Source organism: Lipophrys pholis (assembly GCF_963383615.2).
Source record: "Lipophrys pholis genome assembly, chromosome: 10".
In the NCBI taxonomy this organism is placed as follows: domain Eukaryota; kingdom Metazoa; phylum Chordata; class Actinopteri; order Blenniiformes; family Blenniidae; genus Lipophrys; species Lipophrys pholis.
This window is the reverse complement of record NC_137640.1, coordinates 21180025-21197834: the sequence shown is the minus strand read 5'-3', so window position 1 is coordinate 21197834 and position 17810 is coordinate 21180025. Positions and strand designations below refer to the sequence as shown.

The 17810-nt window shown below is 39.4% G+C and overlaps 1 protein-coding gene across 3 annotated transcripts in view; it reads left to right on the top strand.

Moving 5' to 3' along the window:
- The window catches only part of atp13a3 (ATPase 13A3), a 39010-nt gene that overhangs the window by 1148 nt on the left and 20052 nt on the right, over positions 1-17810 (top strand). For 2 of the 3 annotated variants that reach the window (XM_080473596.1, XM_080473597.1), the window contains exons 2-7: positions 11301-11379; positions 14674-14760; positions 14845-15018; positions 16126-16350; positions 16833-16903; positions 17434-17517. In XM_080473596.1, coding sequence (XP_080329722.1) covers positions 14710-14760; positions 14845-15018; positions 16126-16350; positions 16833-16903; positions 17434-17517 — 605 coding nt within the window. In that variant the 5' untranslated portion in view covers positions 11301-11379; positions 14674-14709. The remainder of the gene's footprint in view (positions 1-11300; positions 11380-14673; positions 14761-14844; positions 15019-16125; positions 16351-16832; positions 16904-17433; positions 17518-17810) is intronic. The other variant, XM_080473595.1, reaches the window with a different exon arrangement.

Below are 17810 nucleotides of genomic sequence, written 5' to 3'. Positions count from 1 at the left end.
TTTTGGACCGTTTAAAGTGCTTGTTGATATCAGTCACCGTGGAAGTCACATTTTCTGAATGGAGAAGCGGAGTCATTGGTGTGAATACACTGGAAATGTATGTATATTGCTTGTAGTGTAAGGCGTAAGTCAATCAATGCCTGGCACACTTTACTCTTCTCACAATCTAAACGTTTGCATGATCCCATGATCCTTAAGAGTCACACATGACTCAACTACATGCCGTGTTTATAATATGCAGCATTAAACAGTGGAATGTGTGCAGGGTCACAGCCAAAGGCAGCAAGGAGTTGTGTAAAATCCTCAAAGATAGGCAAAGTGTGATAAACTGATCAGTCAGGTTAGTGACTGAACTGCCTCACCGATTATAGAGGACTGTGGTTGATGAGATAAGCACATTTACTCATGTAGAATGGTGTCATTTCACAAACAAACTGTTATCCGTCTTCATTTTGATGGAGAGATTTCATCTTTTACACAAATCATTGCACTGCCTATGGCCTTGTTCATCTTGGTCCCTACTGTTCAAGTTTTGCTCCAGATTTTCTGTTTTAGGGTCGGACTCTGAACTTTCCACAATCTTTTGGGCAAACATTAGCAGAAAGTGCACTAGCAAGGTCTCCATCAGATATTATCTTAAGTTTGTTGGATCAAACATTGCCCATTTTGAAGACTTTGTTTTTGTACACTCAGTAAATATTTCTTAATCTAGAGGCACAGTGTTGCGCTCACATTGCTTCAGGGTGCATGTTGTCCAAGTGGATTGGATCACTTCCGACTCCTGGCTGTTGTTCACTTTTTGTCCTACAGCAGAGCTGGCAGTCTCAGATCCCTAACTTTTCATAAATGTTGGTGTTTAGCCATATATGGTTATCATCCAATAGCTATTAATTGAAAAATGTCGTCTTTGTGTCGCAAAAGCATGATGCATATAGATAAGCTAAGGATAATTAGAATCATTATCTTTCTTTTCTACTCATCAGTCAATAGAGATGGTGGCATTGACTTGTATTTAATCTCACTTGTCTTTCATCAGAGGCACGGTAAGATAAATGACTTTACTTGGCTTTAAATTAGAATCAGTTTTTGGTTGGATGGAATGATTTTCCACACACATGCATTTATTGCTGCACATTCAGTGCTCATTCGCATGTAGCTTCTAGCACGGACACGTGTTACGTGACGTACCTGAATGGGTCACTCAGCTCAGGCCGTTAAATCCTGCAGTTAAAACCGTGAAATACCGGACCAGCATTGCGGTTCGATAAGAGTCGTATGACCGATGCAGGCCAGGGCTGTCACTCTTCCTCTGAATTTTGAGCAATTCTTCAGACTTGAGGTGAACAGGTAATGTTCAAACTGTAATTACCTGTAAATGTCTTTATGGGGGCTTTGGACATTTTGGTAGTTTTTTCCCTGTGATACTCCCAATAGAGGGACTATCGTGATGTCTCGTTTCAATGTATGTTGAAATTAAAGGTAACTTTTAAACTAGTTTGAACTTGATCTAGTGACAGCCCTAATGCAGACTTTGATCAATGTCAAATTCAGATGTTATGTTCAAGTTCAATGTTTCAACTGGACCTTGGAACGCAGGGTAGTCTCAGTTTAAGGCATAGGGCGCCAATATTTTTCCAGCCTTTGAACCAGTGCCTCAAGACTTTTCACAGGTGAGCTCAAAGTTATCTGCCTGTAATGGAAGGCCTGCCAGTGTTTATTCTGAATGGGTATGAGAAATATCCTGACATGGTCAAAGTCATTGCAGCAGGCCAGCTCTGTTTGGTGTGGCATTCTCAGAGCAGTGCAATAGAGAAACTGATCTTTCTTGTCCTGGTGTTGCAGTTTGCCTTCAATGAGACCAGGACAGACCAGTGTGCTCCATCAGTCAGCATGAGAACACTAAAGAGAAACAACTGTAAGATTCAACAGAGCAATGCCAACCTGAGAATAGAAATGCTCTATTGATTTGAAGATTGTACCGACGACTCTGAAGTCTTTGCATAGCACGACACTTGGAAGTAAGACGCTGCTTGAGATCCTGAATGAAGCATGCTATCACTTCATCCTTTTTAGCGCATAAGAACACTGATAATTTGGTATCAAATACAATAATAACATGTATTTCACAACATCATCCATAGTTTTTGTGCATCAGTTCAGCTGGCTTTTATCAGCAATAAGGGTGTTTCCAGTGTCAGTTTCCTCGGTTGAAAAATTAAAACGTTAAGACAAGTTGATTACTGCTCAGCATTGCACAGTGTATAATTAATTATTCAAAACTGTCATTGGGTGTATTTAGTCATTTGGAGTTTTTAAATCACAAACTTAAAACAGCTATATATAGGCTTTTACCATCAACAAGGTGGAAGTGTGTCTTGGGAGGAGCCTCATAGTGGTTAAACAATGTGAAATTTAACTGCCGCCAGTCATCCTTGGAGCGGCAGCTGTCATAGTGTGCAGGTTAATGTCAGAAATATTTAGGTGACTGTGGTTGCACATAGTTCAAGTAGTTTGCTTATAGGCCTTTTTTTTTCTCACACAGCCTGCATAGTCCTTTGTTTTAAATTGTACATCTCTCTTGTGCTGTTTCGAAACTCCATTCTACCTGTGGACTATTGGCAGACAGCTAATCTTCCTTTTCCATTAAAAGTTTTTTGAAAAAAACAGTAACTGACAAGTGTTTCCGGTGCTGGCATAGCTTGACTCGTTTAATCATATCCCATGGTTTGCTGGTCACCATGGTTTGAACTATTGCACATATTATTTTTATGAATAAATTCCTTTGTAGTATAAACTAATAACAATTTTTGTTTTGTAGTCGTGATCATAGAGTTGCAGCTATCGTTTAACTTCAGGAGATTTGGTAGTATTAGGCCCTACTCTGCTAAGACTTTTTTCAGATTTTTGTCTTCAAACAACAGATTCACTGAACATGTCCCCTTTTGGGTAATAGTTACGAGAACGACAACATCACAACTAGTTCTTATATAAGTCAGAGCTAATTGTTATGTTATCCTAACAGAATGAGTAAGTTTCCTCAGATAAGGTGTGCCATCACAGGTCCTAACTCGAGTGCCACAATAATTATCCATGCTCATATTGACCTAACAACAGCCTCAATAAACAATCTCTGGATATTACTAAACTCCTACCAGGGTCATACAAAACTAACAATTTCACAGTCTTTACAAATAAACAACAGTTTAGGAGCAAATTTGAACATATAAAGCTGAGATGTTAAGAACTAAATACAATGGTGGGATTGCTGTGGTGCTGCTCTCTTGCCAACCAGGCCATTGTTTACTGAAGGACTTCAAATATTAATTTTGAAATGCAGTATTTTAAAGCCCCTGCGAAGAATGTATTTTACAATACAGTGTACTGTAGAAATAAAATGAATAAAAATGAAATGCATTAAGAATACAATTTGGAGGAGCATTTTTCAACCTAATGATTTCCCTTCATGTTTGTGTTTTTCTTATGTTTGTTTTTATTTACAAAGTTGTTTAGCCAATTCAAGAAGCAGCGGGTGAAAATCTTATCCATGGTCATCCATAAATTAGGAGCACCTGTATTGTAGGTTTTTTGTTAATTTGATTTACGACTAATCTGCTTTCAAAGCTTACAGCATGAACAAACAGCACTTCATTATTTAGACTGACACGAGCTGTCTCACTGAATCAAGTTATATTTTGAAATTTGCCTCTTTCTCATTTGGAAATATTTAAAGTGGAATACATTTCATTCTGTGTTACCTATAAAGAAAGATGAAATTTGAAAATTATTTGCCAAATGGTAAAGGTGTCTAAGAATTCTCTCAGATGTTACATCCAGAGAGACAAAAAAGAATCCTCACTCTGGATCTTGAAACATGTTTTAAGCCCTGTGTACACAACAACATTAAACATTGTTTTAAAAACAGTGAAGTTCTTTTAATCTGTCTTTCTTTGTTGTTTTGGCCCACTCGGTATCGGTTGTTTGTAAGAAGAAATGTGTCCATGTGATCCAGGTGATGTAGTAAATGTAGCTTTTATTGGAGAATTAATTATGAATGAATCCTTCTCAAGCATGCGCAGAACTATTTGCTATCACCATATGCGAGCATGCGCCTTGGCAGCATTTCAGAAAAGTTTTGTTTTCACTGTTGACATGGAGACTGAGCTGGAGCATTTCCAAAAAGTGCTGCTTTCTGTGACTGAGCACCGTCGCGTAAACAGACACCCAAAACGCCTTGAAAGTTTGTAGTTTTCACTTGAAAATGTTGCATCAATGGGGCCCAAATCTCCTGCACAATTGTAAAAGCACCATGATTTTTTAATGCAATGGCATTCTTAATCCAAGAGCATGTGGTATGACTTACAACACTTTTGATCTGATTCAGGATTAAAGTTTCCCCCAGCTTTCCCCTCTTTCGTTTCATTTTCACAGTTTAATCTCTGTGTCAGACTTCTTGTTATTGAAGATCATTCTTTCAGTTGTTTGTTCTATGTTGTCACATTTTGACATTTAAATCAGCCAAATGCCTCTCTGACAATGCTTCATTTAGTCTAAAAATCCAAACCCAAGTTACAGGAATTGGTCTGAATATATCCCTCTTAATCATGGCTTTCCCCCCCTGACAGCTGATCACACTCCATGCAGAAAAAAAATAGTTTGTCCTACAAACCATGATAAACATATTCAGGATCTCTCCGTTTCCTGGGTTGAATGATCCAGACACGCGTGTTCCTGATCACCGTTACTACGAAGCAGGTTATCAACTTGCTAGTTCAACCCAGACCCGTGTGTGTGCGTTCACATGAAAGGGGCGGAGTTTGCAGCGTCTGATCAATCACACACCCGGAGAAACTCTGCAGAGCAGTTTACAGATTACTGAAGGATCAGTTATTCTCTAAGGATATGAAGAATTAAAACACATCCACCAGGCTAAAAGCAGCATTACTGCCGCGTCCAAAGTCAGAACATTCCCAACTTGTTGATGCGTGACTTTGTGAGACTATACGATATTAATTCATCGGCGATATAAACGGACAGCACTGTGATCACTCAGTTTCACTTTATTACAGCAGAAACTGGACGGGCTGAACTTCATTACTGCTCTTCCTTTAGTTTAGATTTTCCATCCAGTTGTTTTGAGGTTGAGTTTCTCTTGTGTGAGTAGTTCTGCATTACATAAATTCATCTTTCTGCAGTTGTGTCAGGTGTGATCATTAACCTCATTATTCCAGATCAACCCTTGAGGAGCTGAACAGACTTGGAACAAGTCGAGAACAAAAACATCCTTCAAAGCCCCACTGACTAAGATTTAATTTATTGTGTCAAAAAGATTGCTCTAAATTAATTTCTCCTCTCAGCTGCAGCTCAGTGCTGAACCCGCGCACCAATCACAATCATTTAACAATGGGCAGGTCAGTTTCCAAGAGCTCTGATTGGTCACGAGGCGGAGCTTTGACCTCTTATTGAGAACATAACCTGCCCTGGAGCAGGTTAGACATTCAGAACAAGTTGCTCAGGTGACTTATCCTGATGAGAAGTGAGCGAGTGTTGTAGTACATAAAACCCAGGGTTAATCCTTAAAGTTATTTCGATAAGAGAAAATCCAGCGTCGTAGTACGCAGAGTCTGGCATGTTGTGGTTCAGCCAGGTCTCAGTGAGCAGAAAAACTAAAAGTTGAGTCTCAGCTTGAGCAGATCAAACTTGTTGCCCAGGGAGCGGATGTTAGACAGGAACAGAGTTGGAAGAGCAGGTCTGTTGCTCTTAACTTGGTTAGCACACCAGCTCTTTTCCCCCTTTTATGTCATCGGGCGCACTGCTGTCTGTTAGGAGCCCAGAATCTCCCTATCGCTGCCTTGATGTCTGGTTCCAGTCCCACTCACAGTTCCCTAGAAGACATAGGTCATGAGTGCTTTATTAAAGTCTTGGTTTGTTGCACAGTCTGCTAGCAAAAGAGAACAAAATTGTACGCTGGCCAGTTGCCAAGAAGCCACTGCACACCGTTGTCTTAAAGGGGACATATCATGCTAAATCCAATTTTTTAGCCCTTAAATGCATTTTGTTGTATATTTAGAGTGTTTAGAAGTACAGAAAAGTTCAAAGTAGTCTCTTCAGGTGCTCCGTTGATATCTTTATATTCTGTTTTGGTCATATTTTGCGATCGGTTTCGATTTTTCTATTCTCTATTACGTTTTTTGAACAATGACGTCACAGTATTCTCAGCGGAACTGCCAAATTAGGACATCGACATTTCGAGCAATCCGCCATTTTTGTTTCTCGCTGCGATTTTGTAGTCCAACCTAAGTTACGAGAGGATAAGTCGAAATGTTCGGTTGTTGGATGTAGTAACCCACAAGCTTCGTTACACCGTCTCCCAGCATCAGAACCTTTTCGAAGTGCCTGGTTGAGTTTTATTTTTCACAGAAATGTACCCACATCTGTGGGTAAGGTCATTTTTGTGTGCGCGAAGCACTTTAAGGACGACTGCTTCAGCAACCTCCGCCAGTATAAAGAAGGATTTGCCGAAAGACTTGGTCTGATTGAGCGGTCAGTTCCTTCTATCTATGGAGACGACGAACAGAGCACTTCGGTAAGCTGTATATAACGCTAAAAAGTGTGATGATAAGACGTCCCTGTCATTGTTTTGTTAGCATTAGCAGTTGCACCGTCTTCATATGTTAGCGCTGTGTGCTCGTTTTAGATTATAATGTAACTTCTGTGTTAAATAGTCGTTGTAATACAGGCAGTATTGTAGTAGTGGGCATGGATGGAGAAGTTAGTGTAAATATAGTAACACACCATTGCGTTACATCCATATGAAGACGTTGTTCTGTAGGTGCATCATCGTCATTTTCATCTCGCTCCGCCGGGTCCGACTCTGGCTCCAACATGTATGGCTGGATGGACAAATCTTCCCTTGTTGACATTTTGTAAATAATGTGTGAATATAAAGTTTCTGCGCCGTTAGATAATTGTATCCGTTCTATCAAACTACAAAGATGGCCGAACAGGGTGACGTTGAACCGAGTGTCACCTCTGCAACCTGGAGAGGAGGCGGGGTATGAAGTGTCTCATTTGCATTTGAAGAGACCGCCCCAAAACGAGTTGCTCTCAGAAGCGCATCAGAAAAGGGGTTGAAAAGGGGCCTGTGGAGCTATAATAATGAGGAATTCAGACCCAAGCATTGCAGTTTCGCGTTGTATAGACCACAACTGTATGATTTATATGTAAAAAGGAAGGATTTAAAAGCATGATATGTCTCCTTTAAAATAAGCAGAAAAAAAAAACAAAGGTAACCATGAGAAGTGGAGGAGTTGAGTGACAGAAGTTTGAAGCATCACATATCTCTGATGTGGGATCATCTCAGTTTTGCTGTTGAATACGACGAGGGAATTAAAACAGTTGACAGAAATTTCACTTTCTACAAATGTTGCTTGAAACATGTCCCATATGTAAAAAGAAACACAAGGATGCATCCCCAGCATAAGCACCCTGATGTAACGCTTTCTGATGTTGAAGACACCAGAAGGCAACACAAGCGAAAAAACAACAAACACAAACCGAACTAAAACCGTAGCCCAAAATCCGAAGTTCAAACCGAACTGTGGCCTTAAATGTACTGTTGCTCCTTTAATTTCCATCCATCATTAAACTTCTACACAGCTTATAGCCTGTTCAGGGCGGTGGACTCCATCCCAGCTCACTATAGGCGAGGGTAGAATACATCCTGGACTGGTTGCCCGCCCATCACAGGGCACACACACTCACATTGACACATTCGGACATCGACATGTTGATTTTAGACTTGGTAAACAAAGCAAAAGAATAGCAGTGGAAGGCACAGCACACCCAGTGGCACATAACATATCAGTGGCTGTGAACACTTCACATTGGACTTAAAGCAGCTTGGATTGTGATACAGGGTTTGGGCAGAAATTGGTGTTTTGGATAAATGGTGCATTCTGGATTAGATTTTGGTCCTTGACAGTCATACATTTCCATTTCTGCCTGACATGTTTGCTGATGCATCCTATATCCTTTCTTGCTTTGTTTAAATGTCTTTTTTTCTTTTAAAGTAATGGCTTTTTTTTCATTGGTGATGGTTTACACTTGGACCTGACTCGCCTCACTTCACTGCGTGTGCTTGTTTATGCCCCCTGTAGTTGGCACATTGCTTCTATCCGCACCCCTAAACTGAGCAACTGTAGACTATAAACTTTTAAATTTCTATTATCCTCTTACTAGTTTTTAATTGAATATTGTATGCTTATTTTTTATCTGTATGCTGCCTATATCAAGGTCCCAAGGCCTTAGTATGTCACAGTCACACATACTTAAATTGGTGAAGGAACAAGCATGATTGTCAAATGATCTTGCATTTTGTTTGTTTTTGCCATGACCCCCCCCCCCCCCCCCCTCGATATAAACACATTTGTTTGTATGCACAACTGATTTGATTACTGCAAATAAATCTTTTTGTTTGGTTACCTAAACTTACTTTCTCTGCATAGGCTTTGTTGTGCCCCTCACATTAGACCAAAGGCATTACACTCATGAAAGTACTCCAAAGAAGAGTTTTTAGACAGACAGCATGAAAAGGCAGGCGGTCAAAAAATATTTCAGTTACACGAGGGGATGCAGTCATAAAAAGCAGGACTGGTTTATAATGGTGAACTGAGCTTGACTATAATGCTTAATGAGCAAGAGTGGAAGTGATAAAGAAAGCACATTCAGTGCAGAATGGGATGGCAACAAAACACTTTTTCCTCCAAATGCTTCCATGAATTATGGACCTATGTCATTAGGTCATGGCTCATTGTTCACATTTTCCTTTTTGTATGTGGCTTGAATGAATGAAAAGGACTAGGCTATATGTCTTTTATAAGCAGGACTGGAATTGTTTATATGCACAGTTTCGCTTTCTCATAGATTCTAAATTTAAATTCTCATGTGAAGTGTCTGAACCCTAAATAGATAATGTGATACCTTGAATTTCATTAAATTTATCTAATTGCTGAGATGATTGCAGCTGCAGCTATACTAAAAAAATCTGTGTTAGCACTAGTTGTAGGTTACATCAACAGACATCATTTTTGTGAAGGGCAAGTTTGATAAATGACCATCATTCATTAAATTCACCATATTGTGTATACTTTGTGTAATGCTGTTAATGAAATGAAGAGCCAGCCTATAACGGTCTAAAATGGACAAAACGGCTAAGTAATCATTCATAATTGGCAACTCGTATATCTAAATAGTACTGTATATTGTTATGAAAGCTTTAGATATGAGAAATCATCTAATTTTTGTGAGATTATCATAAAGATATAAAGATTAGAAAGTTTTGCTTTGGTTTTTGTGTATGACATCTATCTTTCTCGATATGCTTAGATTGTCATGCCTAATCTTGTTTGGAAAAAGATCAACAGCTGCCTAAGATTTTATTTTTTCCCAGGCCAGCTTTGCTTATTAACACAATAGCAGACTAATCAAATGTGAGACAACAATGTGGCTTTAGGCTGGGCTCGAGGAATCTATAAATATCACTGAAGTCATGCTGACTCCTAGAGGCCCCATGCAGGAGCCTCGATGTTCCAGTTAGAATGGTGATTACTCTTGTGATTCTCACATACATTTTTACATTACACAAAGAAAATATCTTCAGTTTTAGATCTGTTTTGTTTAGTGGGATTAAGGAATATGGACGTTATGTTGTCAGGTGTAAATGGCGTGTGTAAAAGTCGGGCAAAGTGTTGAGGGTGGCCAAAAGTCAGTAGGAGTTGTCTGACACTTTCCATAGATTGTTGTTGTTATTAAATGCTTATCGGAGGCACTGAGGCTCTTCAGCCACAGTGAGGAAGGACACGTGAGAATATGCCATAAAGTGAGCGCAATCATTTTGACCAGGACATTTTTAGCACCTACTGAATTACTGAGAACCTGATACTAACCGGAAGATGTAAATCTGAACGCATGTCGATTCCAAAATTCAGGTATTACCATGTCTTTCGATTGTGAGGACATTGTTTGGTATTCTAATAAAATAGAAATTAAAATGAGGGTTTTGTCATTTAACATTAACAGGCATTAGCAATACACAACTGGTCAATGCTTGAAATGATGCTGCTCTTGATTTTATTGAAAGACTTTTAAATGGTTTAGAGTCTCAATGAATGTAGAATTTGCAATCGTGACTTATTTAACCAAGTCCAGTATTAGTTTCTGAGTGAAAGCCCATTTTTGAAGTTGGATGGAGTTCGTGATGTATTATCATTTAACAAATTCCTCAAAAGTCTGAGGATCACTGAGGTAACAACACACAGCAAGGTAAATCTCGGTCAAGTCCTGGTCCCAGTATGTTGCCAATAAATCTCCTCCCTTTGGATCAGCAGAAACAAGCGATCTCTAGTCCCCTTGAAACGCTAGGTCTCGCTTCGTTCGTAAACGATCTTTCTAGGGGATGGGGGCAGAGGACGTGACGTAGTGCGCAATATCAATAGCAGAAGCAGGAAGGAAAAGTTGGAAAATCTCGCGGATAGACATGGAGTAGTGACAGAAGCAGTGAGAAAGGCATTCATTGATATCTGGTCTGAAGACTATATGTCTTGGTTGTTTGTGGCTACCCATTAGCCACGAGCTAATTAGCCTAGCCACCACGGGCTAAAGCGGTAGGACTTCTGCTTTCGGTCCAGACCAATCAATAAGATGACATGCAGGTGATTTGGTCTGTTCTCAAAAGTGAATGTGGAACAAAATTTGGGCTGCGCACGGTCGACCGCAGAGGGTCGGAGCAGACGCTAGCACACCAGGGCAGATGACGATTTGGACGTCATGCGTACTCTGCGCACACGTGGACACGGAAAGCATAGACGGGCCTTAAGAGATCATTTGACCCTGCTCTACATGCATATTAAACACCAAGTGATGTTAAGATTAATGGGTTGACAACTCCAGATTCTGTTAGCTTCTCAAAAGCCATTTTCATATTGACCTGTTGAAATGTTTTTCAATACTGGCACGCTTGTTGGTAAAGCTGGATGTGGGATTATGTGTCCATGTAAGAAATGATCAACAGCATGGTGCAATTCAGAATAATATTCTTAGTGCATCCAACCCTGCACATCAATATGATGTCTTGGGCAGTCTGATATTAATTGGAAAGGATTTAATCAGAATGACAAAAACGTAATGCAAACGGTTACAGTAATGGAAATACCCAATATTTTAGAAAGCTACCATGGTGCTTTGCACTGTTCAGTTCAGTGTCGGAGGACTAATTTAATTTGTTGGTTCTGTTTTCCCTCCAGGGTTCCAGGTTGGTTTTGTAAGAGCAAGCTAACTGTGGGGAGGAGGACCGCCTGGGGCATTGTGTCCCTGGCTCTCAAGGTGGGAGTACTACAACAACAACATGCCATTGGTTATATGAGTCCATTCAGTTGTCGACTGAACTTAACCTACTGTTTAAAAGGTGTTGGTGAAACAACTGCGAATCAGCAAAATAACCATTGAAACTGCTCTGAAGCTTTTTCAATGTCTGAAGTGCGTCACTTGGCACTGACCACACTAAAGCTAATTGAGCAACAAGCTCAAGCCATTAGACCTTTGGGACTTAAACAATGAACTTACTGTGGATAGTATTTGAACCTTTTGGGGACTCTAACCAGTCAGTCATCAAGTTGAGACATTGTTGGAGTGAGTAGTGTATCTTCTGGTCGAAATTCACATGGAACTAACATGGAGCTCGAGCCATAAAGACTTATCTAGCCTGTGAGTCACAAAGCCGACAAAGCCATAGCATTGACCTAATGACTGGCTGGTTATAACCCTCTGGTCTGAAAAACTACATGACCATTTTGGTTTCATAGCTTCATGGTTTTTTTGTCGTTATGTTTCTGTTGTTGTCTCAAATTCATTATTTCAGCACTGAAATGATGCACTGGTGTTGGCATTTCCCCAGTGTTGAATGCCTGCCAGGGAGACTGCCATTGTAAAATACTAGGAAGGGCTTGGTCCTAAGCAAAATATCCCACAGTATGCCAGAGAAAAGGTCCACCTGGGTGGAGCTGGCAGATAAGATTTGAATGTGTAGGGGCTAGTGACAAAGTTGTGGTGTTGTTGGGTAAATGGAGACAGTAGAAGGGCGGCCCACTGGACACAATACCCTAAAATGCAATTCCAACATTTTTCTGTGGAATAATGGGGTCAAGGTGCTGGACCTCTCACTGCTACCATCATGTAGTTTTTGAATTTATGTTATTTTTTTGTGAGCTTTTATTTGTCCTCTAAATTGAAGTTCTACAATTTTAAGTCCAAGTGTTTGTCTTCTTCCTTTTACACGCCCTTGTTTACTGATAACACTTTCCTCAATTGACTTGAATGCCCCATATATTACAGTTTTTTCTACAATTTCACATGTGTCTGAGGTCCTGCATTGTATTCAAAGTGTATTCCAAATATCCAGCCTTAGTCCTGAGCTTCAGCCAGTCTAAAAGTCGTGCTAGTGAGCCATACTGAGAACATATTACTGTTAAAAAACCATTATAAAGTTAGCCAGAAGTGAATCTGAATGTACAAACATGTCATATTGTGCTCTTTTACACAAACTGAGCTCAACACCAATAGGATGAAACTTCCTGATTGTTCAAATCATAGAGAAGATGGTGATAACTTCTAAGACAAGCATGATGCAGTATAACAGTATTTCTCTCAATCCTGTATATGCATAATTGACTGATAAATTTCAATCTCCTGCACTTGAAGTAAGTCGCTTAAACTGCTGCATCCCTACTGGTTATCTAATCCATTGTTTTTTTTTAATTTTTTATTTTTGAACTTGTGGTTGTGGTTCAAAGCTCCAAAAGAAACATATAAATAACATGGATGAACATTTCTGGATTTCATATAAGAAATGTTGCTCTGTATTATATTTTCTACCCTTGTGTGTGTTTTTTACTGCTGTCACTGAGGTTACTCTCTCAACATTTCACTGCTGCTAACACTGTTTTAACATTGCTAGAGAGTGACAATAAAGCACTTCTATTCTATTCTGTTCTATTATACCTAAATGTCAAGCTTATGAACTTGACAAGAGTTCTAGTAATAACCTAAGAAATTTTCAAGTTCTTGATGTGTAGCACTTTACTTATCAAAAAAGTCCATAAATCTGCTAATCTCTCAACTATCCAGGAATACAAAAAGTAAACATTTTATTTATGACCCATCTTCATTGTCTCAATGTAGCTGTAATAATAAAGATGTCCCATGTGTTTTACATTGTGGGAAAAAATAGTTAGAAATAGTCTGTGCTTTTTAAACTTATTGTCACTGTTATTCAAGAGATATTTAACATTAAGTCTATAATGAACACGTAGTCTAAACAGTTTATCAATATGAATCTTGCTACTTCACTTTCACAGTTAGAAAAAAACAAATCTTATGAAATTAACTGTTTCAAAACTGAATTTATTTTCATCAAGGTATTTAAAAAAATTCTCCCCAAACTATTACGTTTCAACTGAATATTTGTTTGAGATAATGAGACTTGATGTTTTTCTTTCTTCTTTTTTTAAAAAATCTACATGTTTCACAATGTTGCGTGGATTTTCTGCTGCTAAGCCTGTCCATCCTTATTGGTGCTGCAGTCAAATCCACTTTTTATAGAGTCACAGCACACTTTTGTTGGCAACTGACTAGTCGTTGGGGATTACTGATAGAAAGACGCAAGGATCAGTTCGATATGAAGTAAAACATTCTGTACATCTGATGACTCAGTCAGTCTGTCGGTGGCTGCGTTGATCTTCTTAAGTGATAATCTCAGGTTTTTTCAGGTCAAGCAACTGTTGTGGAAGTTTAATTGGAGCACTTACCTTGTGCTCCAGTGAATATCTGACATCAGCGTTCCCGTACTTAGTGACCGCAGATGAAGAGTTCACGCTGAGGATTTTAATTCAACAAAACAATACAAAGATATTGTCATGATGGTGTTTGTGTTTATCTCCTAATCTTTGTATATCAAGTTGTTGTCATACCCTAGCTTTTTCCTGCTCACTTTGAGCTTCTTCAATCTCACTTATTGAAATGTGTCACTGCTACTAGACAGTGAGTCTTTCTGCATCTTTTAGTGCTTTTAAATTGGTCTCTAACTGACGGGTAGCTCTTTATTGCCGTCACATTCTTTCAAATGTGTAACTGAGTATACTGAGTGTTCCATTGCTTTACGAGAGGGCCAGTTCTGGACATGCTGGCTGTGTTCTAGTTGCTCTATACCAACTCTTGAATATCTGCAAGGTAGGATTATAAAGCTACGTTGATGGTGGACCAATATTATGAACGATTTCAAAGTGTTTACCCACATTGCACATTAATTAACCATATCGAAGTATCAACAAAGGGTTTAATAAGAGACCGGTTGGTTGTATCATTTTTAATTGTCTTTTTGGTTATTTTGTCCTATTTCTGACCTTTGCAGTTGCGACATGAAGACAAGAAAAAGGTTGATTGCGCTCGTCTCTGTCTCTTTGTGTGTGTGTGTCAAGGCTCGCTATGAATATGGGTCGGCCAAAGCGGCTGGTTTAGCGGTGTGTAGCGGCACAGATTGAGACCTTTTCTTTTCAGTGACTCTGTTAGAACTAAAGTTTCTCCACACAATACACGCTGACATTTGGTGTTTTGTGTTTGCAGTGACTAAGGAAGGGGCTTGGCAAACTGTTCTGCAGCATGGAGAAGGAAGACCATAAAATCCTCAACAAAGGGGAAGAGGAGGAGATGGTATGTCTTATTTACAAGTCACAACATTTCTAAAATGAGGTTTGCAGATTCAGCAAATGACTGTTTGCGTCTTCCATCACGAAGGAGCTGCTGGGCTACCGCCTGTGTCGTTGGCGGCTGGCTCTTGTGGGCCTTGGGGTAGTGTGTACAGGGGGCTTCCTCCTCCTGCTGCTCTATTGGATGCCAGAATGGTGCGTCAAGTCCACCTGCACTCGTACAACAGCCCGAGATGCTGAAGTGGTGTTGATGCGCTCCACGGTAGGTCCAGATGCAGCAATTCGATGTTTTCAATGCTGGCTGCATTGTGGCATGCTGGGTAGGGATCTCTCATACCAATATTGTTATGCGTTACATTGGCCCTGACATTCTGTGTGGAATTTGCATGATTTCCCCATACATGTGGATCTCTCTCACAGTACAAAGACGTGCATATTTAACTGGTATCAGCTATAGATGACTAGATGGATGATAGGATGGCTGAAGTCTAGCCTTTAGTTTGTTTACTTTTACGTCACAAGATGTAAACTAAACTACTTCTTTTCATGTCATGTGAGTTAGATGCTTGCATTTAATATCCGTCTATAACTGTTGTAACAGCTATGCTGTCTGTTTCCCAGTAAATCTTATTTCATAATTTGTCCTCATTACACTTACAATAATTTCAGTATAAAAAAGTAACCTCATTTCATTTTATTATTGTTGCCTTGCAATAATTTCAAAGAACATCCACATCACCCGCAGGTTTATCCTTTTTTGTGTAAATTCAAAGTTCTTTGGCAGCCCCAAGGGTACTCCAGTCCACACTTTGAAAACCTCTGTCAACTAAACAACACGATTTGAAGGTTTTTCAAAGAAAATAAATGGTTAGCTGTAAACTATTTATTTAAATGTAGATGTTGTTAAATGTCATGTTGATTTATTTTTTTAATTCGAAATCAGAAAAGTCACTTAACGGGTATATGCTCAATCTTGTGTTTCATGAAAACTGCACATGAATACAAATGTAGTGTTGTAGTAGTACACTACATATGTGTACCACATTGTTACATTAAGACTGGCTGACTCCCACATACAGTCACGTAATCATGATTGCTCAACGAATTTGCCATGTTGACTTACAATGTGTTTATTACAGTGATATGTGCTTATGCTGGTTTGTATGAAGGCTTGATTGATACAAGATATTCAGATTCAGTTCGGATTTATTGTAAGGTTTAAGTGGGAACAATGTGTAAAGTGACATGGAAATAGTCCCAATCAGCTCTTTATATTCTTTCTGTATGAAGAAAAAACATGTGTTAAACTCAATAAGTGATGTTTGAGTTTTTACTGTCGTCTGCCTTGCATTAACTTTGTGTTGTCCAGGATGAGTTCCGGCGCTGGTTTCTGGCCAGGGTGCGAGTGATGTTGGCCCCTGGGAGCAACCCCTTCCACAGCCTGGAGACCCAGACCACCTCCCCCTCCTCTCCTACCTGCCCCTTCTCCTCCCCTACCTCTCCCCCTCTGGCCAATGGACACAACCCTCACCCCTCAGATGGCAGCCCTGCTCAGGAGCTCATTAGAAGATTTAACTACTACCAGCCCAAACAGGTTGGTCCAAAGTTTGCACAAGATATTGGACAAAATAATGATCTCATGAACGCATCTAGAAAACAATGGTGGACAGCTGTCAGTTGGTAAAGGGGTTTCAGTGTTTTAATTGTTTATAATTCAAGCATTATTATATACATGTACCATCGAGCACAAAATAAGCACATTTTAATTAAACTGAACTGTCTTATCACTTTTTTATACTGACTATTACCTTCGGTCATATTAACTGGATGACACCCTACTCTTGCTATAAAGCCAGTAATGCATCTATACTTTGTTTTCTCCACTAAACTAAACCAAGTTAAAGTCATTGTTATTAAGTCGTGATGCACCCTTCATGGAATGACGCCACTGATTTCTTTGTTTTCAACCTGTTTTTGCCCAAAGTGTTTGAACAACACTTTAGCAAGTCTGATATCTGTCAAATACAAGTTGATCAACTTTGCCTCTTAAATTTGCCCCTTCGCTGTTTCCCACAGATTCGCTATTTTACCTTCCATAGCACAAAGTATTATTGGAATGATGAGGTGCAGAACTTTAAAGATTTAACGTAAGTACCCTTTGCAATGTCAACCTTTTCCTTTTCTTACAATATGAAACAAATGTTAACAACAATGGGCTTGCAGCTAACGGAGCCCATATTATGGTAACAAAAAGAATGAAACAAGTTCACATTTATAGCAGTTAAGTAGATTAATATTTTCCTTGTTTAGAAAATACTATTTTCTAGTCTCCCATAAGAGGTCCGAAATGAGACTGACATCTGCCTCTCAACAACAGGGTCACAAGGGGCCTTTTGGACAAAAAAAAAAAGAAAAATCAGTATACAGTAGTCCTTTCTTGCTCAACAGATGAAGGGCAGACCTGATAACTGAACAAAAGTGATTGTCACAACAAATTCTGACGCCTCTGTGTTGGTGTGGTGTTCCAACTTGTGTGCTATATCACTTCTTACTATATGACTAGCTTATATTGAATTTAAGAATCCCTTCCCCCTCCTAGAAAATGCTTTTCTGACACGAATGCATACTTTCAACAAAGCAATGGTGCCTAAATCTGTCAACCTTTGAACTTTTATAGCGGCCTGGAGGATCTGCAGGTCAGCTGCTCTGCCCTCCACTCGGAGCACAGTGAAGGCCTGACCAAGAGCCAGCAGGAGTACAGGTAACATCTGTTTGACACAAGTCAGTGGGTTTATAAATTGGTGTAGAAGAAGCGACACCTTTCTTCATGTTAGATTTATGTTATTTATAGTGTGACGGCAGCTTGTAGGACGTAACCTAGGGTGAGTAGGGTTGTGACAAAAAATGTTAACTTTTAAAACATTCTATTGGAGGTGATTTTTAACATCTGTTGGAGAGACACGGAAGGGCATATTTTCAATCAAATTAATTAAAAAAATAAAAAAGAAATCCCTAAAGAGAGGCACCTGGCACACTCCAATCTAAGATTGCCTT